General features: G+C 41.0%; 1 protein-coding gene across 1 annotated transcript in view; it reads left to right on the top strand.

Annotated features, from left to right (window-relative positions):
• LOC121287690 (core histone macro-H2A.1-like) overlaps positions 1 to 18,568 on the top strand; it is a 37,563-nt gene extending 18,995 nt beyond the window's left edge. Inside the window, exons 4-5 of the mRNA XM_041205621.1 lie at positions 18,209 to 18,300; positions 18,401 to 18,568. Of these exons, the coding sequence (XP_041061555.1) occupies positions 18,209 to 18,300; positions 18,401 to 18,568 (260 nt within the window). The remainder of the gene's footprint in view (positions 1 to 18,208; positions 18,301 to 18,400) is intronic.
• The last annotated feature ends 6,184 nt before the right edge of the window (positions 18,569 to 24,752 follow it).

Raw genomic sequence — 24,752 nt, forward strand, 5'->3', positions numbered from 1 at the left:
GGTGGGGGCTCAGCAAAATCAGCTGCGGGCCCACTGACCTGTCAATGGCTAATTGAGGCCATTGACAGGATCATTTATACAATTAAAGGACCTGCCCATCCAACCTTATGGTTGGTGGACAGGCCAGGAGCCCCAGCGGCAAATAGAGAAAACATGAAACCTCATCCAGCAGCGGGATGAGTTTTTATGCAGGGTTTCAAAAATTTTAATAAAGATATTATATAAATGTAAATTATGAACATGTCCCATCTCATGTGACATTGTCACGTGAGGGGGACATGTTAGGGAATTTTTTTTTCTATTTTTAATATAATGCAACATGGAAGCGATCACCCTGAGGCAGTACGTTGACTCAGGGAGATGTGCGCTCTTTCGTGCACTCTCACTTTCAGGGAATCCAAATTGAAGAAAATCCAAATCCAGCATCGAACTTCATCACGTGCGCGCCAGCTCGCCCGACGGCACCGCGCGGCATTTTACGCGCTGACATGTGGGGCCCGCCTCCCACACGTCAAGCAGAAAGTTCTGCCCTAAGCGTTTTTCAGACTGAGAGGTGATTTGCAGCTGTGTTCCCTGAGGGTAAGTTTGTGTCCATTACTCTTCAATTTTTTAAAATTTAAACTGATTCCTGGGATCAAGGAGCTGTCTTATGAGGAAAGGTTGATCAGGCTGGACCTGTACTCATTGGGACTCAAAGAAATGAGAGGTAATCTTATTAAAACATTATTGAAACATATAAGATTCTGAGGGAGCTTAACAGGGTAGATGCTGAGAGGATGTTTTCCCTCAAGGGGGAGATCTAGAACTTGGGGCCACAGTTTCAAATTTAGGGGATTCCCATTTAAGATGGAGATGAGTAAGAGCTCCTTCTCTCAGAGGGTCGTTTATCTTTGGAATTCTCATCCCCAGAGAGTAGTAGAGGCTCGGTCATTGAATACATTCAAGGCTGAGTTAGACAGATTTTTTGATTTACAAAGGAGTTAAGGGTTATGGGGTCAGGCAGGAAAGTGGAGTTAAGGCCACATCAGATCAGCCATGATCTCATTGCCTTGCAAAGCAGGCTTGAGGGGCCGAATGGCCTACTCCTATTTCTTATGATATTATGTAGTTATATTCTTATGTAAATGACCTAGACTCAGTTGTAGGGCCAGCATTATAGATCATACTAAGCTTGGCAAAGTAGCAGATCATGATGAAAGTATCAACCTGTAAAGCCCTAAGGGGGAAGTAGGATAAATATCAGAGGAGGGAAGGAACAGATCCGGCTTAACTACTTCACAAGGTAGTAGGTAAATGCTTAGAATGGCCTGCCGAGAAGGTAATTGAGCCTGGCAACAACAATAATTTTTCGAGGGAGTTGGGCCAGGATTTGGTGAGAAAATCAGTTGAACTCTGGGGCCAGTGAAATGGTCTGGCCCATTCCAATCCTTAAAAATAATCACTTCCAAAAAGATAAAAAGTGCGCCAAGCTTCACCTTATCACAAAAGATAATGAAGCAAAAACTGAAATACGAATCTCATATCACATCGTACGGTACTCAGTCTTGACCAATTACATTTCATAGTGGACATGATGCCTGCAGCACAGGAACTATTGTACTTCAAAACAATTTACATTTATATATCACCATTAACATGTTAATAAAACATCCTAAAGCACTCCATAGGTACATTAATTATCAAACAAAATCTGACACCAAGCCAGATAAGACGATATTAGGGCAACTGTCCAAAAGTTGCTGAAAGAAGAGGTAGGTTTTAAGAGGTGCCTTTAAAAGGTAAAGACAGCACGTGAGGCAGACGTTCAGGGACAGAATTCCAGAGCTTAGGGCCAAGGTAGCTGAAGACACGGCCTCCAACAGTGAAGTGATTAAAACTGTTGATGTTCAAGATTGGAGGAAGACCAGTATCTTGGAGGGTGCAGGACTGGAGGAGGTTACAGAGGTAGGGAGGGGCGAGGCCACAGAGGGATTTGAAAACACCATGTATCCTGCCAATGCAAAATGGCCATGCAAGATGGCCACCAATACCCATCTTTACCTGCATGCGCAGAAAACCAAAGACATCACTCCACTATGCCCAGCCTGAGGCAACGCCAGCAAAAACGTTGGGAAAAGGACAGCATTGTTGCCAACCAAGGCCCAGGGTGAGACTGTGAGTGGGTTAAACCACTGAATCAGGGTAAGGGTCCACTGTGGGACAAATGTTGTTGGGCGCAGTGGGAGTTTTTTTTACTGGTTTGGAGACATGGTCTTGTCTGGTGTTTTCTTACAGCGTCGGCATTTGCTTAAAATATCTTTCAAAATTCATGGGAAAACATCCTTAATTACTGTTGCTAAGCATCTCTGTTCCTGGCTGCTGCCTACTCCATCACTTGCAATGATGTAACAGAGTAAACTGTATGTTTACAGCATTGGCAACAAAGTGAAAAATCTGAAAACAAGGACAAGGCTTTTAAAATCGAGGTTCTGTTTAACTGGAAACCAGGTCAGTGACCACAATGGGTGAATTGGACACGAGCAGTAGAGTTTTGGGTGATCTCCATGCCAGCTAGGGTTGCATTGGAATAGTCATGTCTAGAGATAACAAAGGCATAAATGAGGATTTCAGCAGCAGATGAGCTGAGGCATGCACGAAGAAGTGATGTTGCAGAGGTGGAAATAGGCAGTCTTAGTGATGGCTTGGATATATGGTCGGAAGCTCATCTCGGGGGAAAAAATAACACCAAGGTTGTGAACAGTCCAGTTCAGACTCAAGCAAGGGAGTGTGCCATGGCTAGAATCAAAGACAATGGCTTCATTCTACCCAATATTTGGTTGGAGAAAATCTTTGCTCATCCAGTCCTGGATGTCAGACAAGCAAACTGACAATTTAGGTGACAGTGTCTCTCACCACCACGACCATAAGCGATGTGGTGGAGATGTAGAGTTGGGTGTCATCAGCATACAAGTGGAAACTGAGACTGTTCTAGGACGATGCCCGGAGGGGCAGAATGTAGATGAAAAATAAAAGGACACAAATGATGGCTGCTTGGGAGGGGCACTAGAGGAAAGAATGCAGGGGCAGGGAAGAGAAACCATTGCAGGTAATACTCTGGCTATACTGGATAGACAAGAATGGAACTAAGCGAGTGCAGGCTCACTCAGCTGGACAACGGTGGAGAGATGTGGGAGGAAGATGATCTGGTCACCCATGTCCAAGGCTGCAGGCAGGTCAAGAAGAATGGGGAGGAATCGTTCATTTTCATAACAGTCACATAGGGTGTCATTTGTGAGTCTGATGAATACCATTGTGGTACTGTAGCAAGGGAGGTAAGCTGATTTCAAGCAGTGATTTCCAGGAAAGTTGGGCACAGATTTGAGGAGTAAAAACACACTCAAGGGAAGGAAAATGAGCTTGGAATGGTGGAGGTTGCGAGGATGGAGGGTCAAGGATTTATTTTTGAGGAGAGGGGCGAAAACAGCAGATTTGAAAGAGAGGGTGGAAGTGCCTAGAAGGGACAACAATATCAGTTAACATGGGAATCAAGAAGGAAATTGAATTCCCAGCGGTTTAGAGGGAATAAGGTTAAGCGAGCTAGATATGGATCTCATGGACCAGCTGAGTTTAGAAAGGGCATGGGCTAAGATAAGACAGAAATGATGGAATGATGTGAGTTCAGAGATAGGGTAGAGAGGAAACTTCAGGGAAGTTTGACATGGTGAGCTAGTGGGGAGGCTGGAAAATGGCAGGGGAAATCTGATTGAATGGTCTCAATCTTTGTGACAAAGTGTTCATGAACCACTTGCACTTGTTGTAGGTGAGGGTTGAGGATACAGAGGTGAGAGGTTTAAGATTATCTGCAGTAGACTAAAGGCAGCAGAGGTTATATTGGCATTCCACAGTGATCCTGGAACAGTAAGCAGTTTTTGGCAGATTTTTGGCAGGACCTGATAGTGCTTTATGTGATCCAGCTAGACCTGTTGATGAATGGATAAACCAGCTGCCCACCTTATGCATTCCATTCTGCCTTTCTTTGAGCCAAGGCAGCAGGGATGAGGACTCTACCGAGGCACGGCCAGGGTCAGAGAATGTAATGGTTTTAAAAGGGGTTAGGGAAAAGGTTGAGGTGAGGTAATGTTTGAGCAGATCGGTAGAAATGTTATGCTGTATGGAGGGCCAAAGGTTAGATTTTTGAAAGTATTGTTCTAAGTTCATTGTGAGATTTTTTTTCAATGTACACACAGAAGTAAGTAAAGTTTGGAGTGGGAAGGGGCATGTGAATGGAAAATGATACAAGGAAGTGATCAGAGATAGTCTGATCTGTGATTGATATAGCGAGATGGCAAAGTCCAGCTGATGACTATGAATGTGGATTGTGGGGTTTACACAGACAGAGAGTTTAGGGAGGAAAAGAGACCAATGAACTCAGAGGGTTGACAGCATGATGAACTGAGATGGGGACTGAAATCACATAAGATGTGAAGTGCAGAGTCTGAGGGAGGTAAGCATAGGAAAGTGAAGATATCTCAGTGAGAAAATGTTTTGTGTTCTTAGGTGGGTAGGAAAGAACAAGGATTTTAAATGAGAAGGGCAGAACAAGGTGAGATGCTCAAAGGCGGAGCAAGCCCCAGAAGTGTAGCGGACAGACCAAGGTCTGACCTGGTGATAAGAGCCACACCACCACAACAGTCTGACAAATGGTGGAAGATATAGCTAGATGGGGAGGCGTCATTAAGGGGAAAGTCATCACCCCTCAGCCAGACTTCCGTTAAGGCCATGATGTTGATGCAATAATCCACAATAAGCTTATGGATGGCATAGGCCTGGTTCCCAAACAAACATGCTAGAAAGAAATGCAGAGATGGGTAGTGAGCGCTGATCCACTGGCAGAGTCCATGCAATTAGCATTGGGAATGGATTGGCAAGAGCAGCCCCAGTGGGCATACTGGGTGGGAACGTCAGTGAGAGGATAGAATGGGGCAACTGAGATTGCTGCTTGTTGTAATGTTTTGGGAGTCTTTGTACCTCTTTAAGGCAGGAACAGACTTGGCAGTAAAGCTATGTTCTAAATCCATTTTATTGAGACAATGTCAGGCCAGCTTATTAAGTTCTCAGATAAACTATGTCAACAAACTTGGATGGTGATTTACAGTTTAATGTGGAAAATGTCTTAAGGTCTGGACATCAGAGTGTACAAAATGGTTTCTCTCACAGCGTTGGTCTTTTGGTCTTTCAGCCTTTCTCTCCCTTGTCTCTTGTCTTGTTTTGTTCTTGTCTCTGGTTGGTTTTTCTCTCTGCCATGAAGAAGGCAAACTCAGGGCATCCTTTACTTTGGCTGTGATCTAATTAACCCCTCCTTCAATTCAATCATCAGCCTGTGTGTGAGCACACTCTCCTTGACCAAACCAGGAATAGTTTGTGTGGCTGACCTAACATATTTACGTAAGAAATGTCCATTGTATCTCAGTGCCTTTACACGTTATGGTTCCCTAAGAAAGATATCTACATTCCATTCTCACACAAACAGTTTTTCCACAGGCAGCCTTCAAGTTCTTATCCATTTTTGCTGCTCCTTATAACTTGACATAAACTCCCAGAACCTTGGCATCTTTTCCATACTGTGCCCTACATATAAGTTTTCTGACTGTACTATCCTGCAAAGAAGCTAGGGTATCTATAAAGTCAAGTATTAGTAAACTACAAGGTTACATGTTTGTTTCTTATAATAAAGTTAGATTTTAACACTTCGTATTCTTGTAAGTAACCTAATAATCTTACGGGAGACAGTGACAAGGGCTTCAATGGCTGCGCCCTCTGAAGGGTGCCAAGAGAAGAACAGAGGTAATAAATAGGTTTATCTAAGAGGGAATCAAGCCTGGGATGGTGGCAGGAAAATAGAGAAGTCAAGGAATACTGAAGGGTTGGAATAGAGATTTGGAAAGATAGAGTATCCAAGAGGGAAGAAATGAAAGGAGGCATGATGACAGGAGAGAGGAATGCAGGAGCGATAAAGAGAAAAGGAGCGAAAAGCTTGGTAGAAAAAAAGTGGAAATAAAAGTGATGGGCTCAAATCTCGAGTGGCAGCCAAAACAAGCACACAAACAGGGAAAATTCATGCTACATAGGTCTTCTTACATAGTAATTATTAGGATACATGATCATTCATAACTAACTTATTTCAATAATCATCAATTCCATTTATTGCCAGGTATTCATTAAACTTATGTTGAACGTGTTTGATCAATACAACATTAACTGCACTTGAAGTAAATCTATTCTGCAACATCAAAAGAACAAATGGAAGAAAAAGGCCATTCACTTCCCTTTGTTTAAATGCTAAGTGCATTGCAACTTCTAACAGTTTGGATTACATTCCACATAATATCTGATTACTGCTATTTTTAATCTTTTAAACCTGCTATTACTCTGCAGGAAAAATCAAACATTTCTATTCTCACTTAATACGCATCACATTCTTTAGTTCCAATGACTGCATATGTTCAATCACTTGGCCACTATCTACATGATTCATGAATTTTTGGATTTCAAAGATCTGGGTCATGTTTTCTTCACAATCTTTGATCCAATGAGAACACGTCCAATATTGTCAATACAGCCTCTTAACTTTTCCAAGCTTCAAATCCCTGAATATTTTTGTTACACTTCTTTATTTCTGCTTCATTGGTTTTGAGTTCTGTCGAATATACTGCATCCAACATTCCCAACAAGACCTCATGTTAGAGAGTTAAAACAAATGGGTTTCAGCATACAATCAAAAACCTATGAAATACATCAGTAATCGATTAATCTCAGTACAATACATTCCAATTACACTCGAAGACAAGAAGCTCTGGATCTATAATCTACAAATCTATAAGCTTACAAGAGGAGCAAACTTCAGCCACTGATATTTTCTCAGTATAAAGTGCAGAATATTCTTTTAACATATACAACAACTGTTCTTATTTTGGGTAGATCGTCCAAGTTTTCCCATGTTTCCCCATTTTAAATCCCATCTTACACCTGCCACTTCTCAAACATTAAACCTTTGAGCATTTCCTTTTCCTTCCATCCCACCAACTTGAAATATTCCCGCTGTTTGGAACAGTTTGCCACAACTCCATTCCTCCAGGTTGCTTCAAACCTCTTCAAAAGATTCCTTATAAGATGTACCTGCCTCTTCAGCCACCTGTGCTAGTATCCCTTCTCCTGCTCAGGCCTGAATATTGAATGATATCTTTCCTATATTATAAACGCAACATCAATGTGATATTTTTTTACAGTATAGTGTTAAAGGAAAAGATAGGTGCAGGTAAATATTTTGAATGCAAATTATCCTATTGGCTGAACCATCAGTTTTATCTGTAAAAAATATTTCCATAGAACAAGAATAATTTCTTTTTGTATGCTTTTTTTTTCTCCTGTGTTGTATTTTATGTTCTTCCCTCTCCTTGCATTCTCTTAAACACACATCAGTCATGGCCTGTTTGAGAAAGGCAAGCAGTTTTTCAATGCTGCTGTGCGGCTGCCTGCTGAAAGGTCACCTGAATGTCCTTCCCTGTGGTGAAGCACCTGGCCTTCAATCAGCAGCTCTTCATGTTAGGACAGTCAAGATTAGGAAGTCATTCTGTGGCCACTCCATTTTTTAAAGGGCTCTTCCATGTTCAGTGTGTCATTGAAGCAGACAGGTAGCATTACTGACATCAGGCACTATCCTTGTAGACTGTGGTGTTTGTTATTAAGCTCAGTTAGTAACAAAATAGAAAAGACGGCAAAGCTTCAAAATTTATGCTTTATGTACTCATCGAATTTCTCTGCAGCTGTCAGTCCTACAGGTTATTTCGGGCCAGAGGAAAACAAACAGTCAGAAAACTTCATGTTCTTAACAATAAACTGTTAAGGTCAATTTACACACATATGATTTCCCTATCCACCCTCATCAGCTTGCCATTGCCTAAAAGAGACAAAATAAAGAGATAGCAAAACTCCAAGCCAATTTAAGGGGAAAGAAACGTTTTAAAATTCCCCCCGATCACCACCCCAACCCTCCAAACACCAAAAGAAAGACTTTCATTTACATAGCCTCAAGACGTCACAAAACATTCTAAAGCCAATGAATTACTTTTGAAGTAGGGTCACTGTTGTAAAGTTGACAACATAGCAAGCTGTCACAAATAATAATGTAAAATTACCAGATGATCTTTTTTGTGTGATGTTGATTAAGAGCTAAATATTGGGGGGGGCGCAGAGGAAAACATTCAGCCCTACCCCCATTCTTCTTCAAAATAATGCCACTGGATCTTCTACATCCTCCTGTGTAAGAGACTCAGTTTAACATCTGATCCGAAAGATATGCCCCCAAGAGTGCAGTACTTCCTTGGTACGGCACTGGAGTGTCAGCCTAGAATTTGTGCTCAAGTCTCTGAAGTGGGAGTTGAATCCACAACCTAGTGACACAGAGGTAAGAGTATCATCAACAGAGCCATAGCTGACACCAAGCTTATTGTTAAAGTGTCAATAAACCACAGTGACAGGGATATAAATTCCTTAATACCAAAATTACCCTTTATGCACTGCAATGTCAGTGACTATAGGGAACATTCAATTTCCCTTTCAATGTTTACAGCAAATCTGTATGAACTATCAAATTCTTCCAAAGGTTAATATATCTCTGTGAACAGAAAAGCCTCTTGGCATCTAACCTAGTCTATGCTTCTATAACTTAAGTGCATTTTCTCTGAACTTCCCTGACCTCTGTAACTCAAATGGACTTAATCTAATTCTTTCATTAGTTTAAAGATCTTAAGCAAATTTCCTCAAAGTCTACACTTTTCTAAAGGAAACAAAACAGCTCTGTATGGTGTGAATGCTAACTTAGAACGTTTTCATTAGATATCAATCTATCAGCCCTGCTCGGAATCTTTTCCAGGGCCCCAATATCACCCATCATATGAGTGAAACTAAACTGGACACAATATTCCAGTTGAGGCCTAACCAACATCTTAGTCACAGCTAATACAGTATTTTCTTAGCAGTACATCTTAGCAGTACATCCGACCACTCCAGTTCTTTTTGCTATAACCTGGTTGTGACACTGCAGAGATTCATGGTCTGTGACACCTAGGACTTGCTCCTGTTCAGCAGCATTAAGTACTCAACCCTGCATGTTGTACAGATGCTTGGTATTAACCTTAACCACATGCATAACACTACACCTTTTCTACATTACCATAGTGATGGCACTTCAAAAATCCTTCACCAGCTGTGAAGTCCTTTAGGACGTGGTGAGGTTGTGAAGGGCATTATATAAATGCAAGCTCACTCTGTTTACATAAAATGGCACCTGCAGACATGGGGTCATTTCCCTATCACATCTCAGATGTTTTTGGAACTACTTTTTCACCCATCTTCTTAATGCACACACAAACCATTGTATCATCCCAAACAGCTTTCAACCAGATCATTAATAAAGATGGTGAGCAGCAATGGCCATAACAATGGTTCCTACAGGACTTTGTCAATAACAGCTCTCCACAAGGGCAGCAGATACATGCGAACACCACCACCTGGAAATTCCCCTCCAAGCCACTCACCACCCTGACTTGGAAATATATCGTCATTCCTTCACTGTTGATGGGTGAAAATCCTGGAACTCCCTCCCTAACAGCACTGTGGATGTACCTACACCACATGAACTGTAGCGGTTCAAGAAGGCAGCTCACCACCACCTTCGCAAGGGTAATTAGAGATGGGCAATAAATGCTGGCCTGGCCAGCGATGCCCACATCCCCTGAATGAATAAATAAATTTTAAAAAACAAAATCTTATGACCACAGAAATTAAATCAAGTCCAATATCTGCCCACTATTCTCACAGGACTCTATCTTACTGAATAGGCTATTGTGTGGCACTTTCCCATCTCAATTTCCAGAGACCAGCAGCATGTTTACCCACTTATTTGGCAGGATTTTCTGCACCTGCCCGCCTCCGCGATCTTCCGGTCCCACCGCAAGTCAATGGACTTCTGGCTGGAGCACTGCCTTGCCCACAGTGGGTCCCACCCACAACAGGTCCAGAAAATCCCGGCCCTTGTCCGAAACCAGCAGGTTAATGAGGCCTGGTAGTTAAAATCCCCATGGCTTCATGCCATCATTGGCAAGTGAAACCAGTGGTTTCCTACCAGAAACCTGCTGGCTGTCAGGATTCCAACTGCTCCTCCAGTCACCACCCACCACCCCCTCCACACCCCCACCACCCTACCCACCCACATACAGTTGCATAGGGTCAAGGGAAGTTCCTGGCATCTCTCTTCCTTGGCACCCCCCCCCCCCCCCCCCCTACTGTGCTGTCCTCAATCAACACGATTTCTCTTCCAAATGGCTCCAACTACACCACCTAAGATTTCATTTTTGAAATGTTCTGTTTGAAATACAATAAACCTGCAGCAGAAGACCAAAAGGTCAAGTATTCAAATGATTTACAAAATGTATACATTTGTCTGGGGATTAGATTGACTTGTCCCAAAAACCATGAAAATACGTGGAAATACCCGAGACAGGTGTGGATTCCCAACCCACATAAAGATGATTTCATCAAAGAATCTGTCATAACAGCAGGTGCCTATAGAGGAAATTCCTTATTGCACAGTTAATAGCATTTATCGCATGCAGCAACACATATATGGAATATCCTGTGAAACATGTTCGAAGAATGTATGCAATACAGTAATGGATGGCCAAACTAGGCACAGGGTCACTGAAATTCAAAGAACAAGCTTGAGCCTGCTTGGAATTTTGGTTAATTATGTTTCCCAACAATGCACAAAAGAAACATCACTTTGCTGTGGCCAGGACTAACTGGTGGTGAGGAGAATGTTTCTTTGTAACCTCACTTTGTTTTCAATGCACATTCATGTCATTCATTTCCCACAGTGAGCGTATGATTTTCATAACAACCTAGCGGTTATTTTTCAACAAAATGCATTTCCACCTGTAGAGTAAGGACAAATGAAGGCTTTAAGTTAAGGGCTTATCTACAATTCTGTTGTCAGCTCGTATTATTCATTATAATGTATTAGGGAAGTGGTTCCATTTGATGTCATGAAAAGCACCTGAATCATCAAATCATGTTAATAAATTTAGCTTCCATATTTAATCCAACAGGACTAACTAAACAAATAATATATGCAGGTGGCTGAAGATCCTCCAAATTATACATTTGCAAGTCTAAAACTCCAGCAATTTATAAAGGATTATTGAATTGATATAACCTGTTGGGGCAATTCATTCTCTATGTTTGCCAATATGTAAAGCAGGTATTTTCTCGTACAACTGGTTTTAACAGGGGGAAATGGGGTTGTCTTCAGTTGTTCAATATATTGCCTTTAGGAATATTACTCCACTGCGCTATGAATGGAAACATTTTTTTTCTCCTTAAAGGGAACTGCTTTCATGAAAATCTGTTCAATGCTTGCAAATGAACAAGAGGGACATTGATCAGGAAGACCACTGGCTTATCTGTTGGTGCAATACTTCTTTAATTTACTTGACAGAAAACCTTGCATCCTGGTTTCATTTCAACCCTACCATGACTCACTGAAAGACTATAATTAAAGAGCTTCCTAGCATCGATCTCTGTTTCTCAACAACGAGTTTTAACCAGGTGCAACATAGTTTCAAGAAAGATTTGATTTGGTCACATTCAGCAATTGCTAATTTTATCTGATACATTTATCAATTGTGGAATGTTACAAAATGATCAACTCACACTTTGTTGCCCAATTTATGATTAAATTAGGGTTTTTCTCCTTCCCCTCTTTCTGCTGATGTCCTGATTTGCAGTATCCTATAAAAATTTCACAACCCCAGGACATCCCAAAGCACTTCACATGCAATTAAATGTTTTTGAAGAGTAGTCAGTGTTGTAATGCAGGTGTTATAAAGCCATGCTTTATATCAAAAATGACTTTATGTATTTACTGGCTGAAAACCACTGTTGAGTTTTAAAATATGTCAGGAAGATATAATAATTTTCATGTTATTGGAATTTATTTTAGAGTAATAGTGGTGTGTGTGTGTGACTTAATTGAATTAAAGGCAGCTGGTCTGAAGGCTTTGATGTATCAGAAGATAAGCTAGGTTTGAAATGTTAAGTAGGTAAGCATGGGGGAAGTTTTAGAATGTAAGGTGTAAAGGGAAAATTTGCATTTTTAAATAAACCAGGCGAGCTTGATTTTAAAAGGGGGAGTGAAATGTTACACCTAGCCAGGAGCAGTTAAGAAACAGTGGGCAGAATTTTATGGCAGCGGGATTTTACGTTCCCGGTGAAGTCAACGGGGATTATAATGGCTTGCCGCATTTTACAGCCCCATCCCTGCCAAAACGAGGCCATAAAATTCTGCCCAGTGTGTTTATTTTTCCCAAATATTATTGGTAAAATTGGTACTATAATTGATTTTATTATTAGACAGGTAAAGTCCAAAGAAATAGTGAAACAATGGGAATTTGCATTCAAGGGGGAAAATTTGTACAAAGGAGCAAAGGTTGTGTATAAGGACAGGAATTCTAAGATGTAACACAAGTGTGGGAAACCTCCAGCATCTAAGCCTCAAGATGCTGTCTACAAAGAATGAAGCTGAGGAAAAACTCACTTTGAATTTGACTGTTCAGGGTATTGCATGTTACTTTGCCTGGGTCTTTTAGAATCTATGTGTATCACTGTTGCCTTAACGAAAGTATAAATGGGGTTTAGATTAATTAGGGGATTTAGAAGTTTTAATAGTGGTAATTTGTAGATCTATGTATGTGCTTAAAATCATTTCTTCTATTAATAATGGTTTAATTTGGTTCTGTCAGAAACCTATAAGACTTGGTGGCTTTCTTTTCACTGAATTCAAAGCCTGCATCTCAAAATAAGTACAAATTGCAACAGTTGCGGCAGCTGCTTCAAGTCTCCCTCTGGGATTCAGGTAGCTTGGCATTTCCATCCGTCTGCCATAACAAACAACATTTCAGTGACTTGAAACAGCAGGCTGAACATAGGGGGATAGTGGTATAGTGGTAATGTCACTGGACTGGTTGTCTGGTGACATGGGTTCAAATCCTGCTGTGGTGGCTGGTGGAATTTAAATCTAAATTCAATTAGTAAAATCTGGAATTGAAAGCTATCCTCAGTAAGGGTGGCCATGACACCATTGTCAATTGTCAAAAAACTAACCTAGTTCACTAATTCCCTTTAGGCAGGGAAATCTGCCATCTTGTTTACATATGACTCCAGCTCCACAGCAATGTGGTCAAACTTTAACTGTCTTCTGAAATGGCCTAGCAAGCCACACAGTTCAAGGGGCAATAATGGATGGACCACAAATGCTGGCCTTGCTAATGATGCCTGCATCTCATGAAAGAGTTTTTTTAAAAGTTGCATCACTGTACCTTACAAATTCTAAAGCCATTAAAATGGAGTCAACCTGTCTGCTGGACCCCAAAGATAGTCAGCTGAGAGGAATGTGAATGAGTCACATCTCCTGACCCATTCACAGAACATCCAGAAAACACCTGGAGTGGGGTACAAGCTATCAGATGTAATCACTTCAGACTATGGATTCTGGCTAAGATATGAGCACTTTCAGCCATAATTTAATCAAGTAGAAACTATGCACCTGGAATTCACTAGCCATGATCATATTTAGGTAATTGATTAGTTGACGAGAGAGGGTCAAGTGACAGCCCACTAAGCCGCTACTGTGTTTAAGAAATTACTTTTCTCTAGGCCACAGAAAATAAGCAGAAGAGATGCTGAAGAGGTGGGACCACCAAGAAGGACGAATCTCTCTCTCTCTCTCCATCCCGCCTGCAAGTTTTAAGCCCCATCTTTTGTTCAACCACCCACATGCCACAGACAGATTTTTAAGGACCAACTAAGTGGCTGACAACTCCATCAGAACAGAGAAATCATCCAACAACATGTTTAAATTGTATCAATGCCAAATCCAGAGGGACTCTCAGGCTCAACCTGAAACCATCCATGTCATCAGTCTACAATATCCTTATGGCTTTACTTTTCATCAGACTCTAAAAAGATTGCTTAATCTAGCCTTCCATTCTGTAACTTACTTGAGTGTGTGTGTGAATCTGAATGCATGTGTGCATGAAAGTCAGATCACTTTTATTATTTTTATTGGACTGATTTAAGCACAATAACTACTATTCTCTTTTATTTTTTAAAAAAATGAAACCGGTGTATCTTTTACAGTCACAGCATGTAAATCATTAAACACTCACTGAATTGACAAGCAAATCGGTTTTTTAAAATTATTGCAATCAAATGAGGAGAGGGAAAGGATTGGAGCCATTCTACCCCTCCTCACCTGATTGTAACACTAGAAATACAACAATCAATTTGCACACAGCAAGCTCCCACAGGTATCAGTAAAATAAATGACCAAATCATCTGTTTTACTGATGATGATTGAGGGAAAAATGTTGGCCAGGCACCAAGAGAATTCTCCTGCTCGTCTTCAAAACGTGCTATGGGATCACTAGTGTCCACCTGAGATGACAGATGCGATCAGTTTAACATCTCATCAAAAAGATGGATGGGAACAATAAGATACGATCGTAAGAATTAGGAGCAGGAGTAGGTCATTTTGGCCCATTGAGCCTGCTCCACCATTCAGCATTATCATGGCTGATCTGTTTGGCCTTAACTCCACTTTCCTGTCTTCTCTCCATAACCCTCGACTCGCTTGTGGATCAATAATCTAACTCAGCTTTGAATAAATTCAGTGATTCCAAAGATAGCCGGCCCTCTGAGACAAGCAAATTCTCCTCATCTCCATCCTAAATGGGAGACCCCTTAAATTGTAGTTCTAGAATCCCCCACAAGGGGAAACACCCTCTCAGCATCTACCCTGTGACCTCTGTGAATCTTACATATTTCAATAAGATCACCTCTCATTCTCCTGAACTCCAATGAGTATAGGCCCAACCTACTCAACCTTTCCTCATAAGACAACTCCTTCATCCAGGAATCAGCCTAGTGAACCTTCTATGAACTGCTTCCAAAGCAAGTATATCCTTCCTCAAGTAAATAGACCAAAACTGTACACAGTAGTCCAGGTGCAGTCTCACCAATGCCCCATACAGTTGTAGCAAGACTTCCCTACTTTTATACTTAATCCCTCTTGCAATAAGGGCCAACATTCCATATGCCTTTCTAATTACTTGCTGTACCTGCATTCTGACTTTTTGTGTTTCATGTACAAGGACACCCAGATCCCTCTTTACTGATGCATTCTGTAGTCTCTCTCACTTAAATAATATTCCTTTTCTATTCTTCCTGCCAACGTGGACAACCTCACACTTCCCCACACTGTGGTCCATCAGCCAATGTTTTTCCCACTCACTTAACCTATCTACATCCCTTTGCAGACCCTTTGTATCCACCTCACAAGTTACTTTTGTACCTATCTTTTTATTATCTGCAAATTTTGCTGCAATACGGTTGGTCCCTCCATCCAATTCATTAATATAGATCGTAAATAATCAAGGCCCTAGCCTTGTGGCACATCCACCAGTTACAGTCTGCCAATATGAAAATGGCCCATTTATCCCAACTCTCTCTTTCTTGTTAGTTAACCAGTCCTCTATCCATGCTAATGTAACACCTGCAACATCATAAGCTCTTATCTTGTGTAGTAACTTTTTATGTGGCACCTTATCAAGTGCCTTTTGGAAACAAGGAAAATACGTGGATGTGTTTTCAACCTCCAGACCATTTCATTCTGATTAATTGGTTGACATTTTTGTAGTTCCCTATTAACTACTCAAGAGCTTGATGACATTTAAGGGAACATAAATGTTTTTGAATCCAGAATATTACTGTCAACCTCCGAAATTTTTAAAACAGATGCAAGTGCAGCAATGTGAACTTTTCCAATCTGATCCAATAGTCCTGAATGGGAAATGCACATGGAACTGTTCTATAAACAATGTTTGGAGCCCAAGGTCATTCACATAAAAAGCTATTTGTGTGCAAAAATACTGACTTGCATATTTCCCAGCATTGGGAGTAACTGATTATAAATCAGACTTGACAACAGTGATGTATGAGCAGACTTGCTTGCTGCTGTTTTTCTGCTGTGCATCAATAGATTTAACAATACAACCTGCCCTTCATTACTATCATTTGCTGTTTATTGTTACTTATTTTTTTAAAGCAACAATTCTTTTCCATTTTTTTTCTAAATTGTCAACTCTTGCTCAGAACACTTTTTAAATGAAACATTCAGCCTAAAGTGCACTCCATCATTTTGTCACAGCAGCTTTCAGATGCAAGTGATGCTGCAATTTTTGAACGGCCCAGTGTCATCAGGAACACCACGACTCTGCGGTATCAGTCACTGAAAAGACTGTCTGACTTGTCGCATCAATTTTAATACAGAATTGTTCCGCTTGAATGTTGCTTCAGAAGGAAAGTGAGATAACCTAACCAGCCAGAATGCCTTTTACCCCGAACGCGAACAGCCAGAATTAGACACAACAAAAATTGTTTCATTTTGTCTGCTAAATGACCTGAGCCAGTGCTAATTCTCTGCAATTGATATCTTTGGAGACCAGAACAAAAGGCAGAGCATTTCCACTGCATGGACTAAAGCATTTTGGTTTCTCAAAGTTGAGGTAATATTGCACTTCAATACTGAAAAAAGCGATAAAAGCTTTCCTTAATGTTGCTTAATTTTGGCCAGTTGCACAATGTATGTATTGACTGCAAGTTTTCTAATTGCAATTAGTAAATGATGATCCCTCAGCTTATAGGCATGAGCTCAAATAGGCTTTAATGGCCTCAGCCTCTAGTTTTATACATTACTTCATAAAACATGTTGACTTCTCTAATACCTGGTTTGACGATTCAATCCCTACTTTCAATTGTTTATTACAAGGGGAATTCATCAAGGTAGCATCCAACAGAAATGTGATTAACCCATGAAGTTTTTCAACTGACTGTGAGCTGAAATGTGATAGCACTCTCATTTCTGAAGGTTGTGGGTTGAAGCTTTACTCTGGGTTTGACTTTATAATCTGTTGTATTTCTATGTTTACTTAATACAAACTTACCAATCTCACACAGGACACACAAACTAAACATCAGTTTGGTTTATTTGAAGATGTAGTACACAATTGCTCACCAGACAGATTGACTATCAAGAATCAACAGCTATTGTTAATAGGAAAGCACAGCTGCAACTCCTTCACATCACATGCTGCTAGCTAAACTGAAAACTACTCTGAACAATGCCTGTTGGTCACATGGTTTACATCCTGGCTGCTTACTCACAGCATATTCTCACGAAGTGATATCACAACATCCCCTTTTTTGCCAAGATAAAATTACATACAATAAGAGTAAAAATACATAGGCGTTAGGGTAATAGTAAAAACTATTTACACAAAAAATAAAGTTCAAGAATTTAAGGATTTATAAACTTAAGAGTTTAAGAGTCCATTTAACATGTAGATGATCTAAAAATCCTCCTGGATCTTGTAATTGTATGACCTTCCCGAGATCTACACTTAACACATGGGTGTTCTTGACTTGCAGGTGTACTGGTATCTTGTGTTTTGTTGGGGTGCTGATTGTTTTCATGGTGATCTTCCAGAATTTTATTCTGAGTCCATCTTTGGATGTATTCTAGACACAGTTGGACTGCTAGGCACTATACAGTTGTACAATTCCGTCAGCTGGCCTCTGTTCCTTCATAACATCACTCCACTCATTGTTGGTTCTAGGCTCATTGACACTTCGCATACTTCTGCGGGTAACCAAGTTCCCTGGGTAGGATGTATCATTTGAACCTTTTATCCTATGTGCAGACTAGATAGTTCTGCACCTGGATGTTGGTCGTACACCTTCTTCATTCTCCGTTGTTTTGCGAGATGTTTCTCTTGCACTCCTGAGAAATGAGACAGGTGACAGTTTGGTAAAATTGTCCTAACCAGCCTTCTGAACTTGATTTTCATTGGTGACGGTAAACCCATGTCTAAAGGTGTTGCTGTTAAATGTAACATGACAATACAGTGATCTTATTTTCTTTCCCTGCACTTTATGATTAATGACTTAATAGTGTGAACCATTCACTCAGCAAGACTGTTGGTTCTAGAATAGCATGGTGAGGCTGTCACATGGTTTATGCACCATTTAGCATACATGTCCTTAAAATGTCTACCAGTTTACTGTGACCTAGTGTCTGATATGATCTCTTCAGGCATACCGAACAAGCTGAAAATTGAACTCGTTGTGTCTGCCGGGGGCACACTTGAGGTATCCTTCAAATGTTTGATGATTGGAAACGTGGAAAAGTAATCAGTGAGTAGGAGAAGGTTGTTGCCATGGATAGTGAATAAATCTGTTGCGAATTTAGATCAAGGCTACCATGGAGCTCCGTGAGGGTGCAAAGGTTCTTAGCGTTGATGCGGCTGTTGTCCCTGACATGCGTCGCACATCCTCACTGCCTTCTCAATATCGTTGTCGATCCCTGGCCAATGCACAATACACCCTTCCAGGCACTTTGTTTGCTCTATGCCCATAGGCCCCTGGTGTAACTATGACAACATGTCCTGGCAGAGAGCTTCAGGTACAAGCACCTGTTTCCCCTTGAAATGCCTAGTTCATCTCTCTATGGCCAAAAACATCCAAGGGTGTCTGGCACTGCTTGTATCTTATCAGGCCAACCTTGTACTTTAATTATCCATAATGCCTTTAGTCATGGATCATTTGTTGTTTTCTCCTGAGGACAGTTGCACTCGTGTTAACCAAAATTCATCGAGCTTGAGTACATCTTCTATGTTAAAGTCTACGTCGTCTATCTGTAGGTCTAGTGAGACATCAGCAGTTCTTTTGGATTGGGTAATCTGTTCGTGTGTCTGAAGTAGACATTTTGCTACCAGGTTTGTAATGGATTTCAAAGTCATAGCCCTGTTTTTTATCAGAAATCATTGTAGTGCACTTGTCAGTGACTTGCGCCAAATCATTTCCAATGGTTTGTGGTCAGTTTCCATAATGAATTGTTTAGCAAATAGGTACATGTGGAAGCTTGTAATACTGAATATCAGAGCGAGCGGCTCACACTCAATGTTCAAATAATTGGATTATACTTGTGATAAACCTTTGGAACCAAATGCAATTGGTTTGCCATCTTGCATAATACAGGCTCCCAGCCCTTCTTGAGATGCGTTGATCTTTAAAATCATCTCCTTTCTTGGGTCATAGTGTTGTAGAACACATGTCTCTCCTGACAATGGCTGTTTAAGTGACTCAAACAGATGTTGATGGTCTTCATGCCATACATATGGAACATCCCTCCTTAGCAGTTCTCCAAATGATGATGCTCCAGCAGCAAATTTGGTTATGTTTGGTGCTAGTTGAAAAATCTAAGACATCTCTGCAAGTCCTCTTTGTCCTGGGGAGCAAGTGTATCTTGTACATCTTCAGGTTTGCCTGGGTCCGAATGGATTCCAGAAATTGAACATATCGGACCGATAAAGTCAATCTGACCCACATTCACCTGGCATTTCTTACTGTTGAAGACAAGGCCTTCACAATGAGCTGCTGCCATCAGTGAGTGTAGATTTTGATAATTCTCTTATTTGGTTTTGTCCATCAACGCAATATCATCAACAATGCATACACATCCTGGGATATTTTTTGTAACTCTGTCCAAATACTGCTGGAACGATTCTGACTGATGGGTAAACCAATGAAAGCAGTATCTTCTGAATGGTGTCCTGAAAATAGTGATTTTTTGAGATCCCTCTGCCAGATGGAAAGATCCATATCTGCGTTTGGTGTCCAACTTGGAGAAAAACAAAGCTCCTCTAAACTTGGGATTCAGTTCCTCTAATATTGGAATCTTGTGGGGGCACCCATCTAGTGTGCGCTTTAGATGTCTTAGGTCTATGCATACCTGAATTGTGCCATCTATTTTCAGTATGCACGTAATGGAACTGCACCAGCTGGTACTCGACAGATAATGCCATTACGCTCCATGTCATCCAACTCACTCTTCAGCTTCTCCTGTAGGTGCACGCTGAACTTTCTAGGCGAGTCAATGGATGGAATTGCATCTTCTTTGAGCTGTTGTACAGCATCAACCCTGAAGTTCCCTATGTCATCAAATCTGCCTGGGTACATCTGTGGTAGGTCGTGGAATGCAATTTTTCTTGGCTTCTTCTGCTGCGGTTGATATCTTGATGATCTCATGTTTGGTCACAATGTTGAGTTCTGTATGGCAGTAACCATGCTACTGCTGGTCCGCTCATGTCCACCAGGTAGAATACGTGAGGTTTCCATGTAGACTTGTATTGACAGCATTTCAATGTCAATGTACCTATTTAATGAATGGGTGACCCATTGTACACAGTTGGTTTGTCTGTGGTAGGTTGTATCATTGACTTCCAACGATCCAGATGCATAACCTTCAGGATTCCAACTGGTAAGATATTCGTGCTTGCAGCCGGTGTCAACTGTAGCTATGGCTGTGTGTTTGCTACTTTTGTTTGGGTATATTATGTTGATAGTAACTTAAACTTCTAACTGTTTAACTTCAGTCACACTTTGTGTTGCATTCACAATGTGGGATGCCAGTTCATTTTCTAATTGACAATCTTCCACTCTGAGTCTTCACCATGGTCTGTCTTTTTGCTAATCCCATGTTTGTGCTTGTGCTTATGTGGGCCTCAGGTGCACTCCCTGTTATTATTGCCAGTACATGACACATACTTTGTTTTGTTGCATCTTATCTCTCGTCTCACCTCCTGTACTGGATTTCCTGCATAGGTGAGCCCAATGTCCTTTTACAGTATATAACGTACAAAGATTTTGAAACACAAATGAAGTTAAGGGATAGGTCAATAGAGAAGCAGTGGCAGATATTTAAAGGGATATTTTAAAATACTCAGAAAAGATACTTCCCAAGGAGAAAGAAAAATTCCAAGGGGCAGATCCACCTTCCGTGGTTAACTACAAAAGTTAAAGACAGTAACAACATAAAGAAAAAGCATATAATTGCTCAAGGATTGGGTGGCAGGTCAGAAGACTGGACAGATTATAAAAAACAGCAAAGAAAGACGAATAAGGAGGGAAAAAAATAGAGTATGAGAGGAAGCTAGCTAGAAATCTAAAAACAGAGGGCAGAATTTTTCATATGACAGGCGGGCTGGGTGGAAGCATGCACGCGAAATAGCACTTCAATCTCCCTGTGGCACAGCGCTGCCTCGGGGAGATTGAACCAATATTAAAATTATTAAATAAAGGTGCAAAAATTTATTTAAACATGTCCCCTCAAATGATTGTGTCACATGAGTTGGGACATATTTTTATATTTATGATAATTAATTTATTTATTTAAAAAGGCCTTCGGAAACCTCATCTGGCTCATGAATGAGGTTTTGTAAAAAACGCAAAGGCTGCTTAGACTTTTTGCCTGCCCACCAACCTTAAGGTTGGACAGGCAGCGTTCACATGTACGTCAATTAATTTTTTAATGGCCTTAACAGGCCAATTACATTTCAGCAGGCATGCAGCCGACTCCACGCCGAATGAAATATCCCGGGACTGCGCGATGACATCAGAACGTTCGCCCCAACATCATTGCATGTAATTTTACGCGTCGGCGTGTTGGATCCACCCCCGCATGCCGACTGAAAATTTCTGCCCAAAGTTTCTATAGATATTCAAACACGAAAAGAGTTAACAAAGTGAGCATTGGTCCTATAGAAAGTGAGTCTGGGAATTAATAATGGAAAATAAGGAGATGACAGGTGAATTGAACAGGTCTTCACTATAGAGGGTAAAGGTAACATCCCAGAAAAAGCTGGAAATCAGGAAATAGAAGGGAGGAAAGAACTCAGGAAAATTATAACCACCAGGGAAGTGGTACTTAGCAAATTGTTGGAGCTGCGGGCTGACAAATGCCTGGGTCCTGATGGAATAAAGAAGAAGCATGTTATCTAGATGGTAAGAGATTGCAGAGCTCTGAGATTCAGAGGGATCTAGGTGTCCTGGTGCATGAATCACAAAAGACTAATTTGCAGGTACAAAATGGTCTGCCCAATTCGCCATTGATCTGGCTACTCCACAAACCAGGTGTTCATTGCTCTATAAAACATTGTAGATGGAGCCTGTCTTCTGGGGACTTCAATGCTTATATGGTTTTTTTGCAGCACAAAATCTGTGGCTTTTCCTGTGATCTTCAAATCTTCATCATTTTGTTCAAGAGGAGCTGCTGCTGCTCACCATGTTGTATTTCAATGTTTGCTTAATGCAAACTTACCAATCTCACACAGGTTTGGTTTATTTGAAGATGTAGTACAGGATTGCTTAGCAGATAGATTTACTACAAAGCATCAACAGCTATTGTTAACAGGAAAGTTCAGCTACAACTCCTCACGCCACATGCTCCACCATAGAATCGGATGAACAAGTGGCAAAAATAAAATTAGCTATGAGGTGTTGCACAGAGTCAACATTCAGGGCCTGTCTGAGGAGGGTCGGAGGGATCCTGCCAAGCTGTGGAACATGCTGGAGGATCAGCTTCATCAACTGTTGTCAGCTCACAAACAGCAGCCACAAGAATCAATCAATCAGCTTCTCAGCAGGTGTCATGATCAGGGCATGGGCTGTGAATTCTCGGAAGCTGAGCTGTCCAAATGAATAATGGAGCTCATTATAGCTTCAATGCCAATTGAAACATTCCAGAAAGATCTTTTGGAGAATAAAAAAGGTCACAATATTGACATGCTGCTAAAAGATGGCAGAAAATATGAAGCCATTGTAGCTGGACAACAGCACCTGCAAGCATTAGGTACAACTACCAGGATTGGCACAGTAACAGGATGCAGAAAGCAAGCAATGGTGTGGGATGTGTGATCTACTGGACGTACTGTGAAGCTGTCCTGCATTATGAACATATGAAATAGAAGCAGGAATAGGCCATTTGGCCCCTTGAGCCTGTTCGGCAATTCAATAAGATCATGGCTGATCTGATTGTAACTTCCCGCCTACCCCCAATTACCTCTCTATCTAACTCTGCCTTAAAAATATTCAAAAACTCTGCTTCCACGGCCCTTTGAGGAAGAGAGTTCCAAAGACTCATGAACCTCTGAGAGAAAAAATGTTTCCTCTTCGCTGTTTTAAATGAGCAACCCCGTATTTTTAAACAGTGACCCCTAGTTCTAGATTGTCCCACAAGAGGAACCATCCTTTCTACATCCACCCTGTTAAGAACCCCCCCCCCCCCTCCCCGCCACCAAGGACCTTATATGTTTCAATTAAGTCGCCTCTCACCCTTCTAAACTCCAGTGGGTACCAGCCTAAACTATCCAACCTTTCCTCAAAAGGCAACCCGCCCATTCCAGATATTTGTCTAGAAATACTTTCCCTGAACTGCTTCCAATGCATTTACATCCTTCCTTAGTAATGAGACCAAGACTGTACACAGGACTCCAGATGTGGCCTCACTAATGTCGTATATTACTGAAACATTGTCGCCCTACTTCTGTATTAAATTCCCCTCACAATAAATGATAACATTCTATTAGTTTTCCTAATTACTTGCTGTGCCTGCATGCTAACCTTTTGTGATTCATGCACTAGGACACCCAGATCCCTCTGCCTCTTAGAGCTATGTAATCTCTCACCATTTACATAATATGCTTCTTTTTTATTCTTCTTGCCAAACTTGGGCAATTTCACATGTTCCCACATCATACTCCTTTTGCCACATATTTGCTCACTCACTTAGTCTATCTATATCCCTTCATAGCTTCCATATGTCCTCGTCACAGCTTCCATATGTCCTCTTCACAGCCTGTAGTCCTGTTAGTTTCGGTAGTATTTTTCTCTAGTGATAATGATTTTTTTTAAGTTCCTTGCTCTCTTTATCCTCCTAATTTTCTACTTTTATTGGGATGCTTTTAATGTCTCCTACCATGAAGACAAATATCAAATAGTTGTTCAAAATCTCTGGCGTTTCATTGTTTTGCATGATTAAAACCCCTAGTGCCAAGCTCGCTGGGGCAAACATTTGGGAATGCTTAAGGATGTGAAAGACTATATGCAAATGCAAATTATTTCAGCTTGAAAAGTGAAGTATGACCATAATTAGATTGAGACCTACCAACATTCCTGTTTTCTTCATGGATCTGACACACTCAGTTGTTAAGAAACACCACTCACCACCCTCCCCTCACCACCCTCCGCCCAACTGCACAAACTTGAGTTTTCCCAAGTCTTCTCATCACATCCCTGCGAAACATAGGTATTCGTAGGGGAGAGATGGTGACATAGCAGTAATGTCACTAGACTAGTGATTCCAAGGCCCTGACTAATGCCCTGGGAACAAGGGTTCAAATCCGTCAGAGCGCCTGGTGGAATTTAAATTCGATAAATTGAACTTGAATTGAATTGAAAGCTAGTCTCAGGAATAGTGACCGTGAAACTATCATCGATTGTTGTAAAAACTCATCTGGTTCACTGATATCCTTTAAGAAAGGAAATCTGCTGTCCTTACCCACTCTGGCCTACATGTGACTCCAGACCTGCAGCAATATGGTTAACTGTTCTCTGAAATGCCCTTGCAAGCCATTCAGTTCAAGGGCAATTATGGATGGGAAACAAATGCAGGCCTTGCCAGCAATACCCACATCGAATAAAAGAAAATTTGGGCAACAACAACCTTTATCTAGCAAAGCATCTCAAAACACTTCACAGGAGCA

Source organism: Carcharodon carcharias, chromosome 2 (assembly GCF_017639515.1).
Source record: "Carcharodon carcharias isolate sCarCar2 chromosome 2, sCarCar2.pri, whole genome shotgun sequence".
NCBI lineage: Eukaryota > Metazoa > Chordata > Chondrichthyes > Lamniformes > Lamnidae > Carcharodon > Carcharodon carcharias.